The 24095-nt window shown below is 41.0% G+C and overlaps 1 protein-coding gene and 1 long non-coding RNA gene across 2 annotated transcripts; both read left to right on the top strand.

Annotated features, from left to right (window-relative positions):
- The first annotated feature begins 980 nt into the window (after positions 1 to 980).
- On the top strand, positions 981 to 5681 carry LOC115376776 (uncharacterized). Its single transcript, XR_003929855.1, has 3 exons — positions 981 to 1665; positions 2884 to 3033; positions 3411 to 5681. It is a non-coding gene; the product is annotated as an uncharacterized LOC115376776 (long non-coding RNA).
- A 16489-nt stretch (positions 5682 to 22170) lies between these two features.
- Positions 22171 to 24041, top strand: LOC115376477 (doublesex- and mab-3-related transcription factor A1-like). The gene is made up of 2 exons (XM_030076068.1): positions 22171 to 22746; positions 23154 to 24041. Exons 1-2 carry the CDS (start codon positions 22218 to 22220, stop codon positions 23939 to 23941), a joined length of 1317 nt encoding a protein of 438 aa, XP_029931928.1. The 5' UTR covers positions 22171 to 22217; the 3' UTR covers positions 23942 to 24041.
- Positions 24042 to 24095: the final 54 nt, after the last annotated feature.

The following is a 24095-nucleotide window of genomic DNA, read 5'->3' on the forward strand; positions in this document are numbered from 1 at the left end:
GGGTGTGGGTTTACAAATGATCCAGGACCAGGCGCCATGCAGCACCACCCCTAGAGTAGACCCGAGAAACGCCCCATGCCTAAAACACAGACATGAGCTGTGACTCTGCCACTGCTCCTCTAGTCAGCAGGACATGCATACTATGCTGCCCTAAAGTCTGAAAATGACTGGATCCTGGACTTTAAGTGAGTAATGAGTTGATCATGGGTGTAATTTCCACTCAGGATACAATACAGTGTGGAAAATATACCACAAAACTCTCAAAGCCTCTTTATTATAGACACTATACCAGTGGTTAGGAAGCTATGGATCGCGAGCCATTTCTGACTCTTTGCCAGAAGTAATATGGCTCTCGATAGTAACCACGCTTCAAAATCAGCATGAATTAACATAGTAAAATCCAATTTCTCTTTCTTTCTCCCTTTCTCTTTCCCTCTCTCTATCTTTCTGCCACACACATGCGCAGATAAGATCTGCAAAAGACCCACAAAAATTACAAGTCCGCTATATATGAAACAGCAGCCACTGTTTGACACTTTTTTGTCATTTTTTTTAATAGTCATGAAGCATCAGACTGTGTAACCTATCTAATCCCCCCGCTCTGACACTTTTTACAGTGTTGTTTTCCCTGTTTGTCTGCTTTCTGTTCTGTTGACTTCCTTGTCAGCAGTGTGTAAACTCACCAAAAAAAGCAACACACGTCCTGGATTGTTTTCACCCATGAGTAAAGCGAACACGGTCATAATAGGACAAAAAATGAACAAGCTAGACAGTGAAAGATGTGAGGGACCTGCAAACACCGACCATACAGGCCAGGGGTGTCTGCTGCCAGAGAGCTAAGAGACTGCAGGTTTTATTCCAACCAAAAACTCCACCAGGTGATTTCACTGATTGGTTCCTCCTCTCTGCTTGAAGGTGATGTGATCAGTGAAATCACCTGGTGGAGTTTTTGGTTGGAATGAACCTGCAGACTCCCGTTGGGCTATGTGAAGACAGTAAGACAGATAGCAGCTTTAGTCGAGTGAGTTAGACAGTGATTGACGAGAGAGTGTGAAAGTGGATAAAAGAAATATTTTGTGAAAGAGTTGAATTACCGCAATCATGAGAGGTTTTTCATTGTACAGTCATAACTGTGCACAAAAATTTTGCAAGATTAACCGTGGACAGACACACACATGGGATCAAACACAATATCTCCACAGGCTGCTGCCTAGACCGACTGTTAAGACAACCTGTGGCCTGCTGGAAGGCAAGTTTTCTCTCAAGAAGTTTCCTGATGGATCTCTGAACAGACAGAAAGTCATATGGACATACCACAACACTGAAATGTCATTCTGTTGGAGCACAAGTTTAAAATATCAGCTAATGCCAAATATGTTTTTGCTAACTTAACTTTGCCGTCTTTTGCTGACTATTGGAAGAGTCACAGTAGTAAGTTATACTAGTTAGTAGTAAGCTATGCAGTAAGTTAGAGCAGGTGCTGGCACTTGTGGAGTGTTTAAGGCTCAAATCTGTTGACAGCACACAGCTGAGCGATGCAGTCACGAAATGGATTTCCATGGAGTGTCTGCCCATCGGCGCTATTGAAGACAACCAGCTGAAAAACATCAGATTACATCAAAATCATATCAACAACTACTTAATACACTACACAACACTGGAAAGGTAAGCAATCAAGTAATCCTATACATGTTAAGTATGTGATTAATCATGATTAAGCCATGAGTACTTTGTGATTAACGTGACTGAAAAAATGAATCACTTGACATCCCTAGTACAAAATGTAAGAATTTAGTTTTAAATGGCTAAAAAACTCACTTTCAGATTTTAGTTATGCCCCTGCACATGATCCTCAATAAACCACAAGTGAACATGGACAACAATATTGTAAGACCAAGTGTATATGTGCACAGTGGGTGACTGTGAGTGTGCAAAGATTTCAGACAAATAGCTCTGGTCCAAAACTCTGTTTAATACAAATGAAATGAATTAAGGCTTTTCTGATGGTGACACTCCAAGCCCTGACAAGTGCAATTTAATTAGAAAGTTGAAACTAGGTTGCCCAAGTTTTGATTATCAAGAAGATCTGAATTTTCCTCCGTATATGTTGATGACCTTAAAATGGCAGATGTCGCATTGTAACTACTGAAAAGGTCCTTGGAATTCAGCGGTAAATGTGAAAACACAAAGTTATATTTCCCACACTCCCACACACTCCTTGATTGAAGAGTTAATTAACTGGCAATTGCAATCAGCTCATCTCATCCAGTTGATTCTGATTTGCACTTAGTCATTTGACCCATTTTGTTTCATGGAGTTGGCATTTTCAGGAAAGTTGAGAAAATGTTTTAGCAAAGACAACTTTCAGCCCCGACACCCTCAATTCCCCATCAATCACTACATAGTGCAGAACAGGACCATTATAGTGTTCATTACAGCTCAATGGTTTTTCCAATTACCATGTTGGTATACCTTAATCCTTATGCTGTGCGCTTCTCATAACAACTTAACACCTTCGCTTCCTCAGCAGATGTCCAATTGTTAATTACTCGGTCTAACATATGGAGAAACAAAGGCTTATTGATGACTGACCTCAAGGCCTTTAGGTGTTTAAGGGACATTAATAAGCGCTAGCAATCAAATGCCTCACAAAAGCTCATGCACAGGGTATAAGGTGACTGTCTCTTCACATCCTGTAAGTAATATTCTGTGACAAACGTCTTCATTCTCACAAGTGCTCTAATACCCTCATGGTACTTCCTACCTAATCTTGATGTTTCCTCTCCTTTCCTGCGTCCTATTCGCTGACGGGACGATCTCTAAGCTCTTAATTGCAGGCGGTGTGTGTACGCTTTACCCAATCCCAACCCCTTTTGTTCCCAGAGCTGTGGGAGAGACAAAGGTTCCTTTTTGCTCCTTGCCTTGACTCTCAGAAGTGCGAAGAAAGGATTAAGTCAACATTTCTCATGACCTCTGAGGCCTGGGGATTGGAGGGGAGCCTGCACAGCTCTTACAATAGGCAACCTGGCAGAGGTGTGTGTAAGACTGTGTATGTCTATCGCCTGCCAAAGTGGTTCAGTGTTGGCAAACCTCAAAATAAAATGGCTTCATTTTTAATCCTACAGTGCAATGAGCCAACAGTGCAATGAAAAATACATAGGTAGAGTTTTGCATTTGATGAAAAAGACTTCACAGAAGAGTCCATTCAATAGCATTTTATTGTTTAAAAACCTATTAGCGCCTGAGTGTCTGTCTAAAACGCAGACATTCCCTCAAAACAATAATCAAGTGCTAATATAATTCCGAATGGAGCTGCTCCAAAAATCCCTCCCACTGAGATTGAATGAGTCATAAAGCATGGAACAAGCTGCTACAGTTAACTGTTGTTGTTCATTTGTCTCCCATTACAGAAGCTCCATTTTGGCTAATTAGTCTTGACAGCAACTTTTCCCCGTGGTGTTGATTAGATCTAATTAATGACTCCAGGCAAGATGGAGGACTGGCGCCCTGAAGGAACCATTTCCATACATCCCAGGGTAATTGAAGCCTTCCTTTTTTCACCACAAAGAAATGACTATTTTCCTATCTTGGTTCCACTGTTTTTGTTGTTATTGTTGTTGCTGCCCCCATGGCTGATGTCATACGTGTCTGTTGTGTTAAATGGTAACTCTCTATCAATGTTGTGTGAGTAATATACAGATTCTGAGCACTGTATGACTGTATCAGTAGAGGCCTGTGTATTGTTTTTGTGTAAAGTAACATCCCTGTGGTCCAGCTTGAAACCCCAACTAGCCCAATGGAGCTGCTCAATGAACAGTTTAAAAAATGAAAAATGAAAGGGAAAAAAAACAGTAGTTATTAGATATGCACTCCAAGACTCCACTTTCCTCGGAATTAATTAAAACACAGCTACGTAAAATGAGAAGTATTTTTCAAATTGGCTCCCTTGACCTTAGTCCTCTGTTCCAACATTGCATCCTATAAATGAAAAACTTTCCATAGCAACTCATCCACTGCTACCTGCCAGCTCCCGTCTACCACCGACCTGTGGAGCGGAGACCTTTTGGGGCGGATTACATCTGAGATGAATTTCTCAGAGGAGCGCACCATGCCAAACTATGCATGTTGCAGGGGAACAGATTGTCCGGATAATCTGATTAACAGTGTGAAAACTTACCCTATCTGTGATGACTTGAAACCTCCAAACAAAGAGAGAGAGAGAGAGCAGGAGAGGGAGAGGGAGAGAGTGGTGAAGATGGTGTGATTAAGGTGGGGATGAATTCATCACGTAGGTGCACTGTCTGCCAACAAGTCAGAGCAGCGATTCTTACGTTTTTCAAGTGGCGTGTCACATCACAAAATGTTTTGAAGGTTAAATTATAACCATGAGAAAAACCCGGGAGTGGCTTGACACTATTGAAGCTTTTTGTCTTATTGACAGTCTTGCATCTATCAGAATGATGTCTTCAGATAAATATGCACAGGGAAAACTGTTCACTCTAAACAATTTTTAATGAAAGTATTATGCAAACTATAAAAAAAAAAAACGTTGATAAATTTCAGCCACATTCTCTCAGATACCAGTCTTGAAACATTCAATAGAAAGTAATCTATAGAGAGGGAGAAAGATTTCTGTAATTTAAACCAACAAACTGCTTTATTTCCCATTGACCTCCCGCAAAATGAACTTGGCCCCCGATTAAGAGACACCACTTTATTTTCATGCTGGTATAAACCAAAAGCCTCAGTAGAGCGCAGTATTTTCACCAGGTCTTTGGCTTCTATTGAAATCCTGTAGTGTGTTACGAATGCAAGGTGGGTTGAGGTTGGGGGCATCGTGGCGAGATATGGGGGCTCCTGGTGAGCACTGCAGGGGCTGGTGTTGGTGTGTCTCCGAGTCTCTGATGTTTATCTGGAGATACTCTAGAGTCTGATCACGGACACTCCCTCTTCCATCACCACCTGCTCTCAGAAATCCAAATAATTACCCGGGCACTAATGTGGGTGGTGGTCCTTATCTGCAGCCAATCACGGTGAAGCATAATGGAGTCACTGCCATTGCTCATGGCGTTGCTCATTTCTGCCAGATAAAGGGGGAGCTCATTAAGGAAATGAGATAAATAATACTGCTGCTAAAAATTCCTTGGTGCTGATGCACAACCAATGCAAAAAAAAGAAGAAAAAAACCCAACAACAACTGTGTTGAATGTGGTTTCTCACATACTGTATATACTGTAATCATTTATATATTTACTGCCTATAGGTAATTGCAGAACTACTCACTCTTAATGGATAAAAAAAAAAATACTTACTATGTTGCCCTTATAGTTCGACCAAAGAAGTGTAACGCATGTGAAATAACATATTGTCCTCATTTGTTCATATATGTTCATCCATACCTGCATGGACTCAAAAAGGGCACATATATTTACAAAATATGTTAGGCATATTATGTCCATATATGAAAATGTGTCAAATCTGAATATGTTTCATGTATGAGTATTCATGAGGACATATATGCCATATATGGAAATCCCCTACATGTGCGGTGTTATATTTCTGTGCAGATATCTTCCTTAGTTTTCTTACCAGAAGCCGACAAAAACATCCAGTATTGTCAGACAAGTGGGAATGCAATTCCCTGCAACTGCGTAGGCCTGATCTGACAAGCTGACCAGCGGTAGAGCTCAAAGCCTAAATAAACTGATTGACACAGAAAAAATTGGTTTGTCTTGTCTACAGGGAGCGTAGCAACATCATCCCTCACTATGGTCTTGTTTGACAGGGCAAAAGCAGTGGTGAAACGATCTGTAAATGGCTTGCTCGCTGGGATTCCTCCTGAGTGGTAGCTGCACTGATTTCACAGATAGTGCATGATATACAGCAACACGCTCAGCGAAGTGGTCTTCACACGGCAAAAATCTGCTTCTTAGCAAGCCATTTAGTCTCACATTCAGTCTTTGAAGATTGTTTTTTCTTAAAACAAGTGGAAAAATCTGCCAGTGGGATGAGATAATTCCACCTGTTTCCAATGCAGTTTCACATGATACAGGAATTTTTCCTGGAACAAATATAAATATGCTTAAACACAGGAGAGTAAGGCCAATCATCCCATTTGTATCATTAATGCAATGAGTTAAAATGACTTGTTAAAATGTTTTTTATTTTTTATTTATTTTTTTTTTTTAGTTTTGATGAGCCACATGTTATTTTCTGTTTCCACTTCCCCCTAAATTGCCCTAACAGATCACAGATTAATCACGTAATTTATTAATGCCTTCATTATCTAAATAAAAGCATAAACCATTAGAGGAATTGAGAATTGCGTGCCCTTGGTGTCTGAAGACTCAGGGTATTTCGTCGCCTGTTAAAACCCTGCTCCTCCCACAATTATTAATCCCCAGCATGACAGACACACAATCAGGCGAGACTCCCTGGGTCTCAACAATTTCAACCCTTCCTAAAACACAGAGGAAACATTTGGGGATTACGACGTTAGTTTTTCAGAGTCAATCACCTAGAAAATGGAGCCCTCAATGGGTCCCTGCAACCAATAAACGGTCACTTAGGCACAGAGAGCCGGGCCAAAGAGCACACTCAGGTGGAAGGAATACAGGCATGCTGGGAGTTGAGAGAGTGAATTAAAACTCACCCTCGGATGAAAAATGTGGAGCAGCCGTTCACACGTTTCCACGTCTGCTCACAATAGCTGTCAAATTGGCATGAGTCGCTTGCTGCTTGTGTGTGCAGGAGCAAAACACCAAAGTGGTCGTGAGTGATTTGCCTGTTATTATTCTCATCGTGCAGAGCCATAATTTCATCGCATTTTGATGTAGAAAATGATGAGGTTTTACACCACACTTCATGGAATCCCAGACACACACTGCAACCGAGCCTGCTTATAAAGTCCGGATGCAATTGCACACACAAAGTTTTATCAGCCGCCATTATTTGCACAGTGGTGAATTATTCATCAGATCGAAATCCCCTGAGCATCTGTCTGGTGCAAGCACTCAAAAAAAAAAAGCATTTCACATTTGTATAGATGCTGCCAAGTTATGACATTGCACAAATTATGATGGATGGCAATTACTGTTCATCAGTGTTCAGCAGAATTTGTTCAGGGGCTGATTGAGGATGTGATTGCTTAGCAAACTTTGCAACAAAATGCATCGAATACATAGTATTAATGTACGGCTGCAATCTGATCAGTTGCAGCAGGATAACCCATATATCATGATGACATGTTAAATACTTGTGGATTTCTAACTGAGATTAGCATTGTTTTATTGTTTTTATCGCATGCCTCCACTGACACCCCTATACACTACTTAAATTGGGGAATGTGCTGCATTCTGACTCCCACACTTCACTGCAGCCCATTCAATAAACATTCATGTGCATGGCAAAATCTGATTATGTGGGGCAATTTACCCCGAAACCATCGGAATTTCACAATGAGATCATGAACTTGGCATGTTGGAATTCTTCAGTTTCCTATCCAGACATTTATTTTTTCCCTGCGGCTGCGAGATAAAATGACATTAAAACATAAAAATATGTCAAACATTGATGGACATTTTGCATGCTGTGCTTGTACCACAACACATTGTGTTCTCGAAATGCAGTCACAATGGTTTCTCGATCAACCTCTGACTCATAAAAATCTAGGACAGGATCTGCCTCAGAAAGCTCAGAAAAGCTCCCATTGTTTGAGTCGCTCTCTATTTTTTAAAAAAAATGTTAATAACTTACCGCCAGTGTTTTAAATGACAGCCATTACGCTTGTCAGAACTGATGCTGTTACAGAAGTGGTCAGAAAACTGCCAGGTGTATAATTAGATAAACACTTTTTGTTGTAATTTCACACTGACCCTTTGCTGAGCCGCTGTTACCATCTTGATTTCCACATGCTCTATTGTAATTTCTCTTTGGAGCGCTGTTTATTTAAAGGAGCACAAAAGAAGATGTTGTTTAAAGAATTTCACACCTTATTACCCTAAGCTTGTTCCTCCTACTTTTACTTCTGCTCTGGAGCTATCATATTGCAGAAAGTCAGGTAAATCCACCTGGGGATTAAGGGCAAAAACTCAAACTTCATTCTCAGCTATATATTTGAATAGGGCGGAAAAACTTTGACTGCCTATAGATGTCAAAGTCGAGCTGAATCTCACTGGTGAAGACACTGATTTGGATGAAGGGTAAAGCTGTCTTTAATAGAGGAACACTCTAATTGCAGCAAACAACTATTATTTTTATGCTCTGACATTAAGTAAATCGTTCTACAGTACAATTTAAGACGGAATTAGCCTTTGATGCATTGAAGCAAATGTGGTCATTTTGACTTGATGCTAAAACACTATAAAATAAATCAACCTCCTTTGCCAAAGACAGGGGATTATTTATTACTGTCATTTAACTTTGTCTCATTTCCCTGTTGCACAGCAGATGGTGGATGCTTGTAAAATAATATTATATGAGTGCTGGAAACTTAGATTTTGGTCTTTTTTCCCCTGGATTTTCTGTTGTGTAACATCCGCTTGTGGTTGGCTGAGTGTCAGTGATGTTTGTTAATATTCTGCCAGTATTGGTCTTCAAAATTATACAAAATTGCAAGCATAAAATCTTGAATTCATCTAATGAACCACTGGCTAGCAGTTCTTCACTGATCATTAACTGTGTATTAAAGTTTCCAAGATGTAGTTCTTCATAAGAAAAAACAGCCAGTGGAGCTTGAGATCGAATTTAAACCATTTTCACCATCAAAAAACAACCAAATTGACATTTCATAACCCACTTGAAAATCTGATATAATTAGTGTTGAGAAAGGTGTGAAGTGGGCAACAGTGTTACATCTACATACTTAACTATAGAAGATTTATCGTTGCTAGCAATAAGATAACCAATGTATTTATATTCATATAATAATCCAAAATTTTCAATAGCCCTTGTGATTATAATTCTTACTCTCAGGTGTTTTCTTGCCATTTTTGATGCAGCTGTCAGGAGAAAAGAAACACAGAAGAGAAGCAGCAAGAGCCTCAGTTTGCTGTAAGTGGTGAAAGTTTGCATTAACATTCTCTAATGAAAGGTGTCGATGTGCGGATGCAAAAGCTACACACACAAATAAACTGTAGCGCTCGGCAGCGGTGTGCCATTACCTGAAAATTCACCTGCATTTTTCTCAGCAGGCACCTTCTATCAAATAGGTGTTTCCTCCGACAAAATGAGACTTTGATGTTTTTCCCTGTTGTGCTCGGCTTTTGTTACAGGTGAACAGCCCATCTTTTTTCCGTGCTGGCGGGGTAGCGAGGCATCAGAGGCTTTTCGAACCACTGTTTTCATGGTTAAAGCTTTCATCTCATTTACTGGTCCAGGAAATGTCATGCTGCTGTGGAGTGGTGTGTTGTTTTGTTTGCGGGGGGCAGTCTCAGCTTGCGCTCCTCGTTGGGGGGCTCAAGCATGCTGATTGCTTTAGGAAACCAGGTTGTCCTTAATAAGACAAAGTCCTGGGATTGATTCGACAAAACAGCTATGGACTTAGATGCTGCAGCACAAGCAGAACACAGCTGGGGTAAAAACAATTCTCCCTTCAGGTGGTAGCCATCCCTTTGGGAGCTCTTGTACCCCCTGTGTACCTGAGAGGATCAAAGTGATGTCTTGAGGAAAAGGGAGACAAATCTGTCAAATTTCAGGATGACAACTAAATCCTCCTACTCAGTGGGAAAACAGGAAATGTGCATTAGCTTAATGGGCTAAAGGGTAATTACAACTAGTGGTGTCAAGAGATTAAAAAAATTGAGAGATTAATTAATTATGATCTGTAATTAATTGATCTAATTAATCTCTTTTTTAATCTCACCTAAAATTGCTGAGAAAAGCCCTCAACTTGAGGTATTTCCCTTTAAATTCATTACATTATTGTAGCAGATCAGTCCGATGCGGGTCGGGGGGACGACCCCTCTTTTTCAAGACCCTTTTTTTTTGGGGGGGGGGGGGGGGGGATTATATGGACAAAATCTTGTTTGAATAAAAAAGCCAACGGCCGGCATCAGGCGAGCCGGCCGCGGCACCGGGTCTGGTCTGCCGGATCTGACAGGTGAGCGGCGCACACATAGCCTACTGCCATATCAATTTTTGTTCATACGCGGCTGCAATGACTGCGCAATGCGGCCATTCGCCGGTAATCGCGGCATCAGGCGAGCCTACCTACTGGTTTACATATGCACAATACATGTGTGTTTGCTTAGACCCCCAATATTAGACGAGGGCGTTTTTTCAGGGCATTTTCAATGGAAAAAATATCGTCTTATATTCGGATGAATACGGTAATGTATTAACTTCGATCACGCAACCTTTTCTTCCGCCTCCTCTCCTCTCCTCTCCTCTCCTCCACAGTCAGACACACACACACACGAATCGCGACACCCCCTCCTCAACATGCTGCCTGTTTACAACGGACTCGGACTGTTGGGGCGGGTGTTAATCAAAACAAACCAATCATGTCTTGACCTCTTCACAGGTTGCTGGCCTCTGATTGGCCTGGCCTGTCTCTCTGACTTAAAACACACAATGACAGCCAACCAATGTCCACTTCAGGGTGTGACTGACCATTGTTTTCCACCCCCAGCACAGGAAGCCCAACGCCTACAAACCGATTTTATAAAAAGTAAAGTTAGAGATTAATAATTAGATTAACTCGATTAAAAAACATAACGCGCTAAATATGACTGTAATTAATTAATCTCAATTAACGCGATAATTTGACACCACTAATTACAACACTTATTCCCAGTGACATTAGATACTGGAATTTCATCATCTAAACGAATTCCTTTGCTTGATAAAAGTAGCATATTTATATAGTCATGTTACTTGTATTCAGTCTCTCCTTAAAGGAACAACTCACATAAAAAAAAAAAGCTGTTTATCCCTGGCGCAACCTATCTGACTTAATTAGAAAAGTGACCATTGGTGAACATGATGTAGCCTATATAGTGTTTGTATTTCTTACAGATTAGGCACCTCCCTAGCAGGCAAAGCCACTTTGTGCATGTAAAAAAAGTTCAATTCTGATTAAATGCTTTGGGGTATGTAAACACACATCTTATCAGGTCACTTTGTATGGTGTCCATATAAACAGTGAAGCTAGAATCTCTAATCAGAACGATTGAAGAAATGTCGTCCATGTAACCGCAGCTATTGTCAGTGAATGTCTGAATCCCTACTGGTGTTAATAGATAAAGGTACTAAAAAGGTGATGCACTGCACATCATTTCTACCAAGGTCTATGATTAAAAAAAAAACTCAAAAAAAGGCCACTATGTGGTTAATCAGTTGTCAAAGAGTTCATTATTATAGCAGAGGGCAGGGTGTGACAAGAACCACACAATAGAAACACAACGGAGGCTCTTTAGTTTCAATGAGCCACTCCACTGGTGCAAAGGGTGACATCAGCGCTCCTCTAAGCTGTCCTTTGTGTCCCTTCCTCGTTCTCACCAGCAGGTTGTTTTCTAGTCCTCTCATTAAGCTCTGATCCCAAAATTAGAAGCCCTTCCAAACACTGCATCTGACCCCGCAGTGACCCTGGTCAGGCCAAGGAAGAGACACCTGTGATCGTGATGTTGAGGTGACAGACTGGAAATAAAAACAGTAACTAATTAAAAACAGAAAAAAATATATAAAATAACACGGTGGCACAAAGGCTGACTGCTCTAGTGTTTGATGATGAAATTTGCCCTTTAGTAAGAAAATATACTGCAAAAAAATCTCCATCGTAACAAGTCATCTGATCTTATATTCGTTGTTAAAAACTTATTATTATTCAAACAAGTGAAAAATAATGCAGCTGTTTTCATTGCTAATCAACATATTTCTTGAATCTCGTGTCATTTTATTGATACTATGTGAGTGGATCTGCCTTATTATCTTACACAACCAGATGTTGCAGGACATCTCACATTATCTGAGCACCAGAATTACATGCACCCTCTTGCACACTCTTTAGAACGCAACAACGCCGCATGTTTGCACGTTATAAGATTTAACGACAAGAGATGGAAGAGCCTTGAGTGAGCCCGACTTCAAATGGAAGTGCACGACATGTTGAAATCTCATAGGTTGGGCCTCATGGCACTGCAGCCAGCCATATGGAAAGCCAAATGGTTCAAAAAGACTCCGATACTGGTATCATATGGTGTGCACCTGGCACTATTCTGCCTTGTTTCAGCATATTTATATTGCTCCCAGAAAAATTCCCGAAATAAGTGAAACTGCATTGGAAACAAGTGGGATTATCTGATCCCACTGGCAGATTTTTTTCACTTGTTTGAAGAGAAAGAAGATTCACATATTGAATATGAGACTAAACAACTTGATATGATGGAGGTTTTTTGCAGCGTGGTAGTAATTTTAGATGCCTGAAATGTGACCCGTACATAGTTTTGATAGTAAGTGAAACTCTTTCAGGCACTCAAGTTATCCTGGAGACTCAAGATCCAGCTTAAAAAATGACAGAACCTGTTTGTCATTGGAACATAAAGTCTTGAAGCATACCAGAGGCAAGTTTGTAAGGAAACACGGGTAAATTTAAAATGCCCCTTGACTTAATCTTGCCTTAGATGCCGTTGATCTGTAACAACCTGATCACACACGTCTTTTCATACCAGCAATACAATAGTTTGGTGATTTCCCATTTTTCACAATCTACTGTATCGAGTTCCACAGTTTTGCACTCTTGTCTAACAATCTAATGTGAACTGCACTGGAATAAGGGTGATATCATGGTCATTATGTTTCCAAAAAGTCAGCAGTGCCTATCATCCAACCTTTGCAGGATTTGTAAACAGTGTTATAACTTCAAATAAGACGTACTTTCTCACACTCTCCAAAGCTTCACGAAGAGGATTCCTATCAAAAAGTGAACGATGGATGATAAGCAGTGTTTGCAGTTCGCAGCATCATGATCAGATAAATCCACTAAAGCCTGTGAACTTTAAGGTTGCAGCTCTTAAAATCTAATGCCCGCATTGATTTTGGGACTTCAGTTGTACAATTATACAACTTCTAAACTGATAAAAGATCCCGTTTATCTCCAGTTTAGGAGAAGGGAAGGAGTAAGATCTTCAAAAAAAAGTGCCCCAAAGATCCCTCATTTGGAAATGCTTTTGAAAATCGTGCTTTGTTCACACCTGTGGTCAATGCTTTATTTTGTGTTTTTTCACTTATCTGGGTGAGATCAGCATGCAGCCAGCATTTTGCAGTCCATAGTCCTGAATAGACTGCAGTGTGCATTGTTATCTGTTCCTCAGTCTCTGTACCAGACTGGCTATGGTTCCCCAGTGGCTTTGAACCACAACCAGGTGTCAGTCCATGTACATGCTTGTTTCTATGTTTTGGTGCCAACAGCGCTAAAGGCAAGGAAACAAATCTGGCTCGGATAGCAAGATTTTAACTTTTACTGTTGTCTTAAATTTAAGTTAAAATCATGTCAGCTTGAATATCCCAGACAATCATGCTTTGCCATGGAGTTATTTAGGGTTCATTAGTTAAATTAATTAAACAGCTTATTGTTGGTGTTAGTAGCTCATTAGTATATTGAAATATGAACAGTCTTCTGCCAGTCCTCTTAATAATGTAATAATTAGCTTATCAGGAAATAAACACAAAGAGCAACATCTTTTAATTTGTAACAAAAAGAAAAAAATACACAAAAATTAAAATAGAACTCAATAATGATACTCTTATGATTTCAGACAATTTAGTTAATATTTGAGAACATGATTTTTCTTTCATTGTAAAGTAGGAAAAGACAGATGGAGCGAGGGACTTCACTGTAGACTGGAACCAAACCATTTTAGCAAATGGTTTAATTTAATGTGATCATCTTTCACTGTGTTTCAGTCCTTTATTACTTTATAATCACTCACCAGTGGTGCATTCCTCATCACTGAAAAACCACTGCCACAAAAGGATGCATGAAATGTTTTGCTACTAAATTCTGAATTCTTTTGTGTGTGAACTTGATACATTTGGTGCCCTGAAAAATACTCTCAAAGAGGTCCTACCTTGAGTTTCTTCACTAACAGCGAAATGAAGAATGAATTTGTGTGCAACAATTAGTTTTAGTTTTACAATTTAAATGACCTTTAAATGACCATTTTATTGCATAGCCGATGGCTGTGAATTCACAAACTTGTGCTTCTTTTATTCACTATTGTCCTGTATACCTCTGGGAAAGTCTTGGCTCCCATAACATGCTTCCAGAGAAATTATAGTCGTGTCTTAATACCAAATTTCTTAAAATATTGGCAATCAACCTTGATTCAAAATAATAGGAAATCCTTGAAGTCATAGTTTATAGTTTTACAAATACTGTGATATTTGTTGGTCTATGTGAGAGTTATACATCCACCAAGCTCGGTTCATGAACCCTTTCCCTGTCATGAGAATGAGAGCTTCACTGGGAGGCACAGAACTATTTTCTGACGTAAAATAGTTTGGCCACTTTAAATACCAAGAGGCTGACTGAAGCTCTCATCTTCGTAACAGGGAAAGAAATTATGGAACAAACTTGTGGCTGTATTACACTCGCATAGACCAACAAATAGCACTATATGAATATATGAATATGTATAAATCTGAACCATCTCTTTAAGCGAAAAAGTTTTGCCAGCACATTTCATACCTATGCAGTTCCAGTATTTAAACACATTTTAAAAAGATGCATTTAGTAAAATTAGAGTTTGAACAATTAACTATGATACAGTTAAGCTGAATATAGATGTGATGCCTAGTTCTCATTTCACAAGCTTGCTGAACCAGCAAATTATTTTCACATTCAGCTCGGTACATGTTGTGATTAATTCTACATGGCATGCATTCCAGCCCCAGTAAACGCAGTTTTAGGAAGACATGCTGTAAATAAAACAGTTTCAAATGTGTTTCCCAGTGTGACTCCTGGTGGCAAGATGATAGTCTCATCAAAGCCGGTGAAGTGTGACTCATGTGCTTTTTCTCAGACATTTGGACACCTCATCTTTAACTGTATGTCATGCCAGGTCAAAAATGAATAAGATGCCCAACAAGGAGTGGATAAGATAAATAAGGTAACAAAGAGCCTTGTGTGCTCTCCATCAAACTGTAACAGATCTATCACGGCTCAGTGAAACGGACAGTGCTCATGTGAAGCATGATTTGGTTGATGACTTTCCTGGTATTCTAGGGGCAGAGAACAAATGACAGCGGGGCCGGCTGGGCAAGTATTTTAACGTTAACAAATCTGTAGGCGAAAGTATTTTGAACAATTATGGCTCTGATGATAAGAAATTCAGCATTCATAAACTATATCCACTCATTAACGTTTAATTTTGCATCAAAAGATGTTCCTAGTTGAAACAAATCCATCTAGTGAACACTTAAGTAAAATTAACTGTTTTTATACTTTTTATTCTTACCTGCACATTTTTTACTACAGTTGAAGGAGTCCATATGTCTGAATAGTAAAAGATGTTCCTTTTGCATGAACAAAACATAATCATTGTCCTCGATGTACAAGTTGAGATAGTCTAACTTGTGTGTATATATATCCCAACACCATATTCCAATATATTACATATTCAGTAACATATTTTGCTGTGTGTTTTCAGCAAAAGAGCAAGCATGCAGACTTTCAAAATGCTCCCACTTCCCTGACAGTTTTGAGTTTCCTCAAATCTGTGTAGCAACTCGTGTCTGATTTGTTTGCAGATACCAGTCACTATCATAGACAATGTTTAACAATTTCTAAGCTGTTATTGTCTGTTACTGAAAGCCTGGAGTATTTTCCCATAACACCCTGCCAGAGATGCACCGCACTGATGTCTCTCCCTCACCTGGGAGCCCATCTGATAGCACCTTTACCTTTCTCTCTGCTCACCCTCCCCTTTCCTTGTTTGTAGTTTTGTTCTCAACGCGCTCCTACTTTTTTAACACGGTTGTTGCAATCTAGAAATGTTTAAGATTGCCCCAGTGTGGCTACCTGTTGCAATGGTTCAACAGTAAACTATCAGGAATCTCTAGTAAGTCTAGGACTGCAATGGGGAGCTACACAAAAAGCATTTTAGAGATAGTCTTCTGTGAGTTTTCCATGACAAAGTTACTTGGAATATAACACTGACAAGTCCCAAACAAATAACTATTGTCAGCCTTATCTCATATTGTAAAATGCACATCCAATTTCTTATTCTCTGAATGGCTGATTTCGTGCACATGGAGGATTTTTACGATTTCCAAGCCAAATCCTAAAGACCATCACAGCTGCAGGAAACAAACAGAGACTTGCCAAAATCCTTTCTATTGGAATGATCAGATATCTTTTCACTCAAGGCCTAGTAAACAATACTTTGGAGGTCTAGCTGTTTGCCTGTTTGTATATGAGAAAGGTGAAGAAAGAGGATCCCTGTATCTTGAGTAGCTTTTGTGGTGGTTTGAAAGCAGTGTGACAGCTTAAAGTGTTGTGAATGATCATCAGAATAAATTAATTCAATAAATCTAACAGCTCTGCTAAAATCCCATTTTACTGTGTCATTTTCCATTACTTTTGACAAGAAATGCATTGAACCCTTGTACGAAACTGCTAAATTTGTGACTGATAATTTCTGCAAGATGAAATTACTGTAGAAAACTGGATATCTATTTAAAAGAGAAAAAAAGCATTTTAAAAATACATTGTCATTGCCTTCAAAATAATTCCTACCTAGCTGTCACCTGTGACAAGTTCATTTCAGCCTCTGTAGTCACTGACAACCACTGAACTGAGTGCAGCGAGAAATCTTAAATTGCTCATTCATATTTACAAAGTGCCAAAAGAAGACTCTTCCCCACACACTGTGTCCATCATTAGTGCACCCATTTCCTTGTTAATGCCTTCTTTAATCCTCTATCACTCCGTCTAGTGTCACATTTGATGGAAAAAAACACACTTAGAAACCTGAGTCTTCAAATCCTTCACAGGGGCTTTTGCTCATCTGCCACTAAGTTATGCATTGTTAAGCTGCAAAGCTCTCCTTGTAAGTGTATCTTTAAACAAAGAGGCGTCTTTGACGGGAAACAAATAGAGAGTGTAGCCAGAGTGAGTGCAAAACGGGGAACTCTCGGGTTCAATCTTAACCTGTTTAGACAGTGCAGTTTGCATTCACTGGCACCTGACCAGAACCTTTCAAGGCACTAATGTTCCCTATCCCACAGACACACACACACGCACGTCATTACAACATGAATGTGAAGCATGCACACAGACAGAAACATGCAATGAACCAATGCAAAAGACTAAAAAAAAATTAGCATGCATTTCCGTACAAATGCCAATGTTGCAATGTGTTAATGCAGAGGTAATATACATGATACACACATGTTTGCATGCACACACACATACACACACACACGAGATCCTCAGGAGCAAACTTGGCTGTCTTTGGCCCACCATTGTTCACTGGCACTGAGGCATTGCCGGGCTAAGTAAGGGGCCCTGATGGATACCTACCAGGCTCAGACCACCAATAAAGGTGTGAGAGGAGGAGAAAGAGCCAGAGATAGAGAATGGAGGAATATTGAATAGGGGACGAGGAGATGACGAGAGATAGCACAATATAGAGAGTCCCAGGGAGAGACGAGGAATTGGAACAAAATCTATTGTCCCGTGTATTCAAATGCACAGGTGTGTGCATGAGTGTAATATGGATGCTTCCCTCCCTCTCTGCTTGGTTTGGGGAATAATGAGCCAGTCTTGCAAAGCGAATAAAAACAACACTCAACATAGTTCAGCAGCAGAATTTTACGCACGAAACACCATATAAATGATAACTAATACCTGACTTTTCATCCACAAGTTTATCTAAAAGAAGAAGTGAATAGCATTCTCATTATTTGCCAAACAAAATCATGAGATAAGTTTAGTTTAAGTTTAAATATATCGAAATAAGGCAGAATAAGGCAGATCAGACCACGAGGATCAAGAAATGAGAAAATTATCATCAAATTACACTTCATATTTTGAAATATTATATATCTGATATGGAAACAAAACCTATACATGTCAATGCAAAATGCTGGACCCAAAAACTAACTAGTGCTATCATTTCTGCTAGGACGCTGGATGCAAGCAAAGGCAGCACTTATGTTCCAGGCGTTGAAACAGGGACACCAAGCCCAACTGCAGAGCAACGCTCAGCGTCCCTTAGCATGAAAGTAAAAACGGAGGAAACCATTTTGAAAGCTGTACCAAGGTGAAGTGCCTTGCTGAGCTCCACTGAGGCCGCACATGAAACATGACTCAGTTTGTGGCTTTTACTCATGAACTGCAATAAGAAAACCTGCCAATGCCACGAAAGCACAAGAGTGGAGAAACTCTTATATCCATATAGAGGGGGAATTAACATTTGTGAATCTCTGTGATGCATTTTATTGAACCAGCATGTCAAAGAATTTGGTGGCCATGATCAGAGGCCATTCACCCTGTCGATGGGCTGAAGTGGAGGCTACTGTGTGGCACTTGAATGACAAGGGTGTGTGGTAATTGATGAGAAAGCAAACGAACAAAGGCCAAGAGCCTTCTTGTGCTGAAAGACAGGATAATTTGCAGTCATTTAAGTGCTGTTACTGAACAATGCTGCGGTCTTGAAACTTAACAAATGTTTGAAATGTTTCCACGTCAAAGTCACACCAGTTCACAACTTCCTCGGCGTCTGTAATTCAGAGCTGCACTGCAAAAAAATCACCATATTAACAGGTCATTTAATCTCAAATTCAGCGTTAAAAATCTTCCTGTTCTTAAAACTCCATCAAGTGCCATTTTCTTGATCCCAGCTGGATGATTCTGCCTTATTTCAACATGTTTGTACTTGAAACAACCTGAAACAAGTGAAACTGCACTGGAATCAAGTGAGATTATCTCACCCCATGGTAGGATTTTCCCACTTGTTTTAAGACAAGCTTTTGAGACTCAGTACAAGACTAGATGACTGATATTTTTGTTGTGGGGTAACAACAGCACTGAAATGCTTTTGTGCATCAGAGAAGTTGCAGCTGCAGCCCAAGAACATCTTAAAATTAGGCTACCGATCTATTTGGGTAATAAAAGTAGATAATGTTACAGTTCATTGACCAGTAATAGCCAGTTTCTCTTCCTCTTTGCCCCGCTTCCTTACCTCCTCTGTCTCCCTCCCTCTCTCTACCCCTCTGACAGTGGGGGATGTAATCAGGTTTTGTGAGATTTGTGAGTAGATTAGCAGCCACCTTGCTTCAGATAAGGAGCTGGGCTGATAAAGCCCTGTCCTAGGAGGCACATGGCTGTGATGAAACACCATATCTGACATGGGCAGATCTCTTAAGAACACAATTAAGACACTGTCTAGCCCTATCTACTCTAACTGCACTTAAACCAACCAATCCCATCAGAGAGCTCAATGTTCAGCAATGATGCTGTAAAATTACAAATAAGAGTGTAAAAACACATTAAGCCAACGTCCTCGTTTGTTTCCAAAACACAGCACTGGATGAACTTTTTTTTTTTTCTATAATACAGAGAGAATAGTGCTGTATGGTATAATAGGTGATCCTGTATATGAAAAATGAAAAGAATGAAATTCTGATAGAGTATATAGGAGGTTGGTATTGGGGTGAATCTGGCATTAAGAAATTTTGAGCAGCCAGCCTGAAATGGCCTCCTGGTATGTTCCAGGGAGATAATAGACATAGGATAATTAAGTAATAAGTAAATAGAATCTGGTCAATCAATCCAGTCGACTACATACAGGCTAGTCCCTCTCATGCTTTCCTCATCTGATCTGTAGTGAGAGAGTAAAACTGAAATTAAGCCTTTTCCAAGGGCTCAGCACAGTGACACACACACATTTTGCATAATACATTTAGCCAAACACACGGGGCTTTGACATCCTGCTGCTTCTAGTCACCCGCCCCATGCATGACAAGGCTCTGCCTGGTCCACATAAACTGAATGCCAGGTGAGAGCAGCTTAATGTGCCTGCAAAAAAGCTTGCAAGCCGCAAATCCGAACCTCAAATTCCACTTCACAATGGATGAAATGATAAAAGCTGCATGTGCGTCCACAGAGCGCTGTGCATCTGCATCACTGGCATTTATTTTTTTGGCATATGCTGTCCATGTTGATGGTTGCATTTCAGATTATCTTCATGTCAGTGGTATACTGTACAGCTGGAGTGTGTCTCTCCCAGCCCCTATCAAAGCCCAATCCTTCTGGAACATCTTTCTGCAAATAGCAGATCCGCGCTCTCTCTCAAGGGCTGCAAAGCTCCTTCTGTACAAGTGATTATCTGGATGCTTTTGTTACGACAAATGCCAGTGCACATCAGCACACAGACTGTGTGTGTGTGTGTGTGTGTGTGTGTGTGTGTGTGTGTGTTTGTGTGTGTGTGTGTGCATATACGTGTTCACAAATTTGTGTGTCTGTGAAAGTGTACATGCATGTAAGTGTGTGTGCGTGTTCATGCATGTGTGCATGTGCTGCTCCCCCAAACACATTCGATACCCACAGTTGGCAGGTATGTTGCTGATAAGATCCATCACTTCGGGACTGATGGAGTGGGCATCCATGCGAGGAAGAGATGCAAATGGAGAGAGTGATGCACCGATTGAGGGTGCAAAAAGAGAAGTGAAGACAGGCAAAGAGGGAACAGCACGAGCTGAATAAAAATCACATCAGCCACTAAGTTTTTAAACTGAATAGACAATCTTCAGTTGTCTGGCAGTTCCAACACCCACCTGTCTACGGGTATGGTAATAACACTAGTGAGTAATAATACATTCGTTTGCATCAAATTATTGCGTATTATAACATAAGCAGTTGTCCTTCCTCCAGCAGCTGTAGCAGTCCTCAGAGATACCCTTGGGAGGATCATTATCTCAGCAAAACGCCACAAGGGAGTTGAGTGCTTCCATCCAATGCCTCTTTAACCCACATCTATTATTCAGAGGGAGTCTCGTAGAATCAAAACTGCAGGGAGATAGCAGGGAGGCCACTGATGTCTAAGCTGTTACATCTACAGATGAGTGAGATGTCTAATAGCTAGGGCTATTGGCATTAGTATAATTTATCACCATCAAAATGCTGGCTTTAAATGTACAGTATATGTAAATGCTTGAGTACTCAGTCAACTGCAAGACTATACATACATAGGCATGCATGCATTTGTGCACGCACGCACTGTTATAAAAAGCTGTGAAGCTACAATGAATTCACTGTCATACTCAATGACAGCTATTTTGCTATTGAGAGAGTCAGTCTCTGTGTGGCAAATGTAAACATGCATGCACCATCAGGCTAACATTGTTTTAGGTATGGATCACCCTTGGTGACTGCCAGCATGTTTGTCACATTATGTTGTGTTGTTTTCATGTAATAACAGTAAGGCAAGCTGTTGCGTGTAACTGGATCCTGTCTGAATGGAGAGAAATGAATGAAACATGGAACAAGGTGTCATTAGTTATCCACCGAACTCACTGGGTGTTTGTTGACAGATGGGTCTTTTGTCAAGGTAATTTGTTCAACAGAATAACCAGGTAACTAATTACCTGTTCCTTTTGTGGCTAACAGAGCCATTGTTGTGTTAAGCACGTCTTAACAGGGAATATTCGTTGCTCAATAGAGCAACAAGGGGAGGTATTGTGCGTGACTAACCTGAGGCATCACTGCTTGTCTTGTTCTGAAACAGCTTCAGTTGAATTCCTTGGGAACCCCTAACTTAACAAAGTCCACTTTTTTTTTTTTTTTTTTTTATAAATATTTTTATTTATCTATTTTTTAAGACTGAAGGGCTAGTGGTGAAAATTAAACACAGACCAGTCTACACAACTGCAAAAAAACAAAACAAAAAACCCACAATTTAAGTTTGAATGTAATTTCCTATAGAACACTGTTCAATTAAAGACCATATACTTTTTGGAATGCATGACAAGAAACCTGTTACCTAAAACTGTCCAGGCTCAGATGCACCAGGTAGACCACTATTCATCCAGGACTCAAATAAACATGACAGGATATTAAGAGGCTGGGGCAGAAAGGGGTGTGACGGAGGTGTTGTATTTCATGTCAAACCACCTGGAGACGAGACACTTAAAGCGCACTAGTTCAGGGTGCCAGTGGCATTAGACAGACGCCCGTCACCGAGAGAAGGCCGACTAACTTGAATGACTGCAGTTTTATGTCTGCACTGGACGGCCCGGAGACCTCGTGTGCAGCCCTAACAGCAATGGACGGCAGGATCAGACCGCTTGGCCTGGCTGGACACACCGCCAATCTGTCTGTCGGTGGGTTGCAGGTGCCCCCTTCCCTCCTGCGCCCTCCGCCTCTTTTCCTGCGGGCTTGTAATCCTGCGCTGGAGAGGGGTTACCCCCGCACCCCGAAGTGCGCCAGATGCAGAAACCACGGCGTAGTTTCCGCGCTCAAGGGTCACAAGCGCTTTTGCCGCTGGAGAGACTGCGTGTGCGCCAAGTGCACTTTGATAGCGGAGAGGCAGAGGGTGATGGCCGCGCAGGTGGCGCTGCGCAGGCAACAGGCACAAGAGGAGAGTGAGGCCCGGGAGCTCCGCTTCTTGTACCCCGGCTCCGGGACCGGAGGGGAGCCCGGAGTCCCTGTGGCGTCACCCATAAGGCCTGGGGCGCCCGCAGCTACGAGCGACAGCTCATCAGCCCCCAGTTTTGATGTTTTAGGACCGGAGAATCAAAAAGATGGTGAGTTGACAGCAAAGGCACCTTAACTCTGTTTCCATGTTTTTATTTGGGGATATGGTTTAACTACCTTTTTAGTCAACATGTGCATAAATCATAAGGGGGTAATCTAATAGTACCAATAGTAGTATCAGTCAAATACATCATAATGAATATAGTAAGAAGATTGCTTGTTAGTTATTATTAACTCATTAGGTTATACATTATCTTCCATTGGTGATTTGTCCATTACAATGGTGTATACGATATCGTGCGTTCGCCTTCATTAAACAGTCCTAATAATATATTAAAGAATCAGTTTTACTTTTTCGTGCCTTCATGTGCGTAATTTTTGCACAAACTGAAAGGTCACAATACCTTACAGACACGCTGATTTTAAACCATTTGTTTTTTTCCCTGTCACATTTCAGATGAAAAACTGAACAAGTACAGCTTTTATAACGGATGCATAGGCCGACCTCTCTTTGCTCCCCACCCTATACGACTGGCCTCTCCGAATGAGAAGCAGGCGATGTCTCCAAGTAAGGATAACATCGGTGCTACATTCAAAGATGACGGTGCCAGCACACCCCCAGATCAGCGGGTAGACCACATTGAGAGCCCGCAGAGGTCACTGTCCTCCTCGGATCCGGAGTCGGGGAGCGAGTCGGAGAGGCCCAAGGAATACCCAAGCCTGGATCGGGATCCCACCGATGTCATGGCCAAGATCTTCCCCCATCAGAAACGAGACACCCTGGAGTCCGTGGTGAGAACATGCAAGGGTGACATCGTGAAAGCCATTGAACTCATGCTTGGCTCCAAAGAGAACAAAATTGACTCTGATAGTTTGGCCCTGTCCCTGTCTGGCAACCCAAACGCGCTCAGGCCTAACTTAGGACTCCCACTTGGGGCTCTGGGGGGAAAGTCTGCCTTCTCCCCGCTCCACGCGACACCATCGGCCGCCGGAGGGGACAGCTTGTATGGGCTCAATCCTCATTTCAATATCAACCCCTTGCGACTGGCATATTCCTCTGCAAGTGGTGGGATGACAAGTTTTATGTCACCATATGTGACATCCGGACTGATGCCAGTGTTTCCATTGCGTCCACCCTTGGACTCCTACTCTTTCCCGGGCATGATCCGCGATCTCTCCTACCTCCAGAACAAGGAGTCACTATGCAACACAGCTCTTTACACACGGCTTAACCACGACAAATAAACCGTATTTGTTCAGTTGTCATTTGGCGTTCAGAATGGCCTTTTAAAAGCCCTTAAAGTGCCTCCATCCTGTTTAAGGTGTTAGGTATGGTGCCACTGAACTCTGGCAGTTTCCTGTTTTTACTTCTTGCAGTAGATTGTTTTTGAAAATATAA

This window comes from Myripristis murdjan, chromosome 18, assembly GCF_902150065.1.
Source record: "Myripristis murdjan chromosome 18, fMyrMur1.1, whole genome shotgun sequence".
NCBI lineage: Eukaryota > Metazoa > Chordata > Actinopteri > Holocentriformes > Holocentridae > Myripristis > Myripristis murdjan.

Bases quoted from the DNA above. Each gene is read 5' to 3' on its own strand.
- LOC115376477 (XM_030076068.1), top strand. From the start codon at position 22,218: ATGTCTGCACTGGACGGCCCGGAGACCTCGTGTGCAGCCCTAACAGCA. The intron at 22,747-23,153 runs GTGAGTTGACAG...GTCACATTTCAG, and splicing joins ACCGGAGAATCAAAAAGATG to ATGAAAAACTGAACAAGTAC.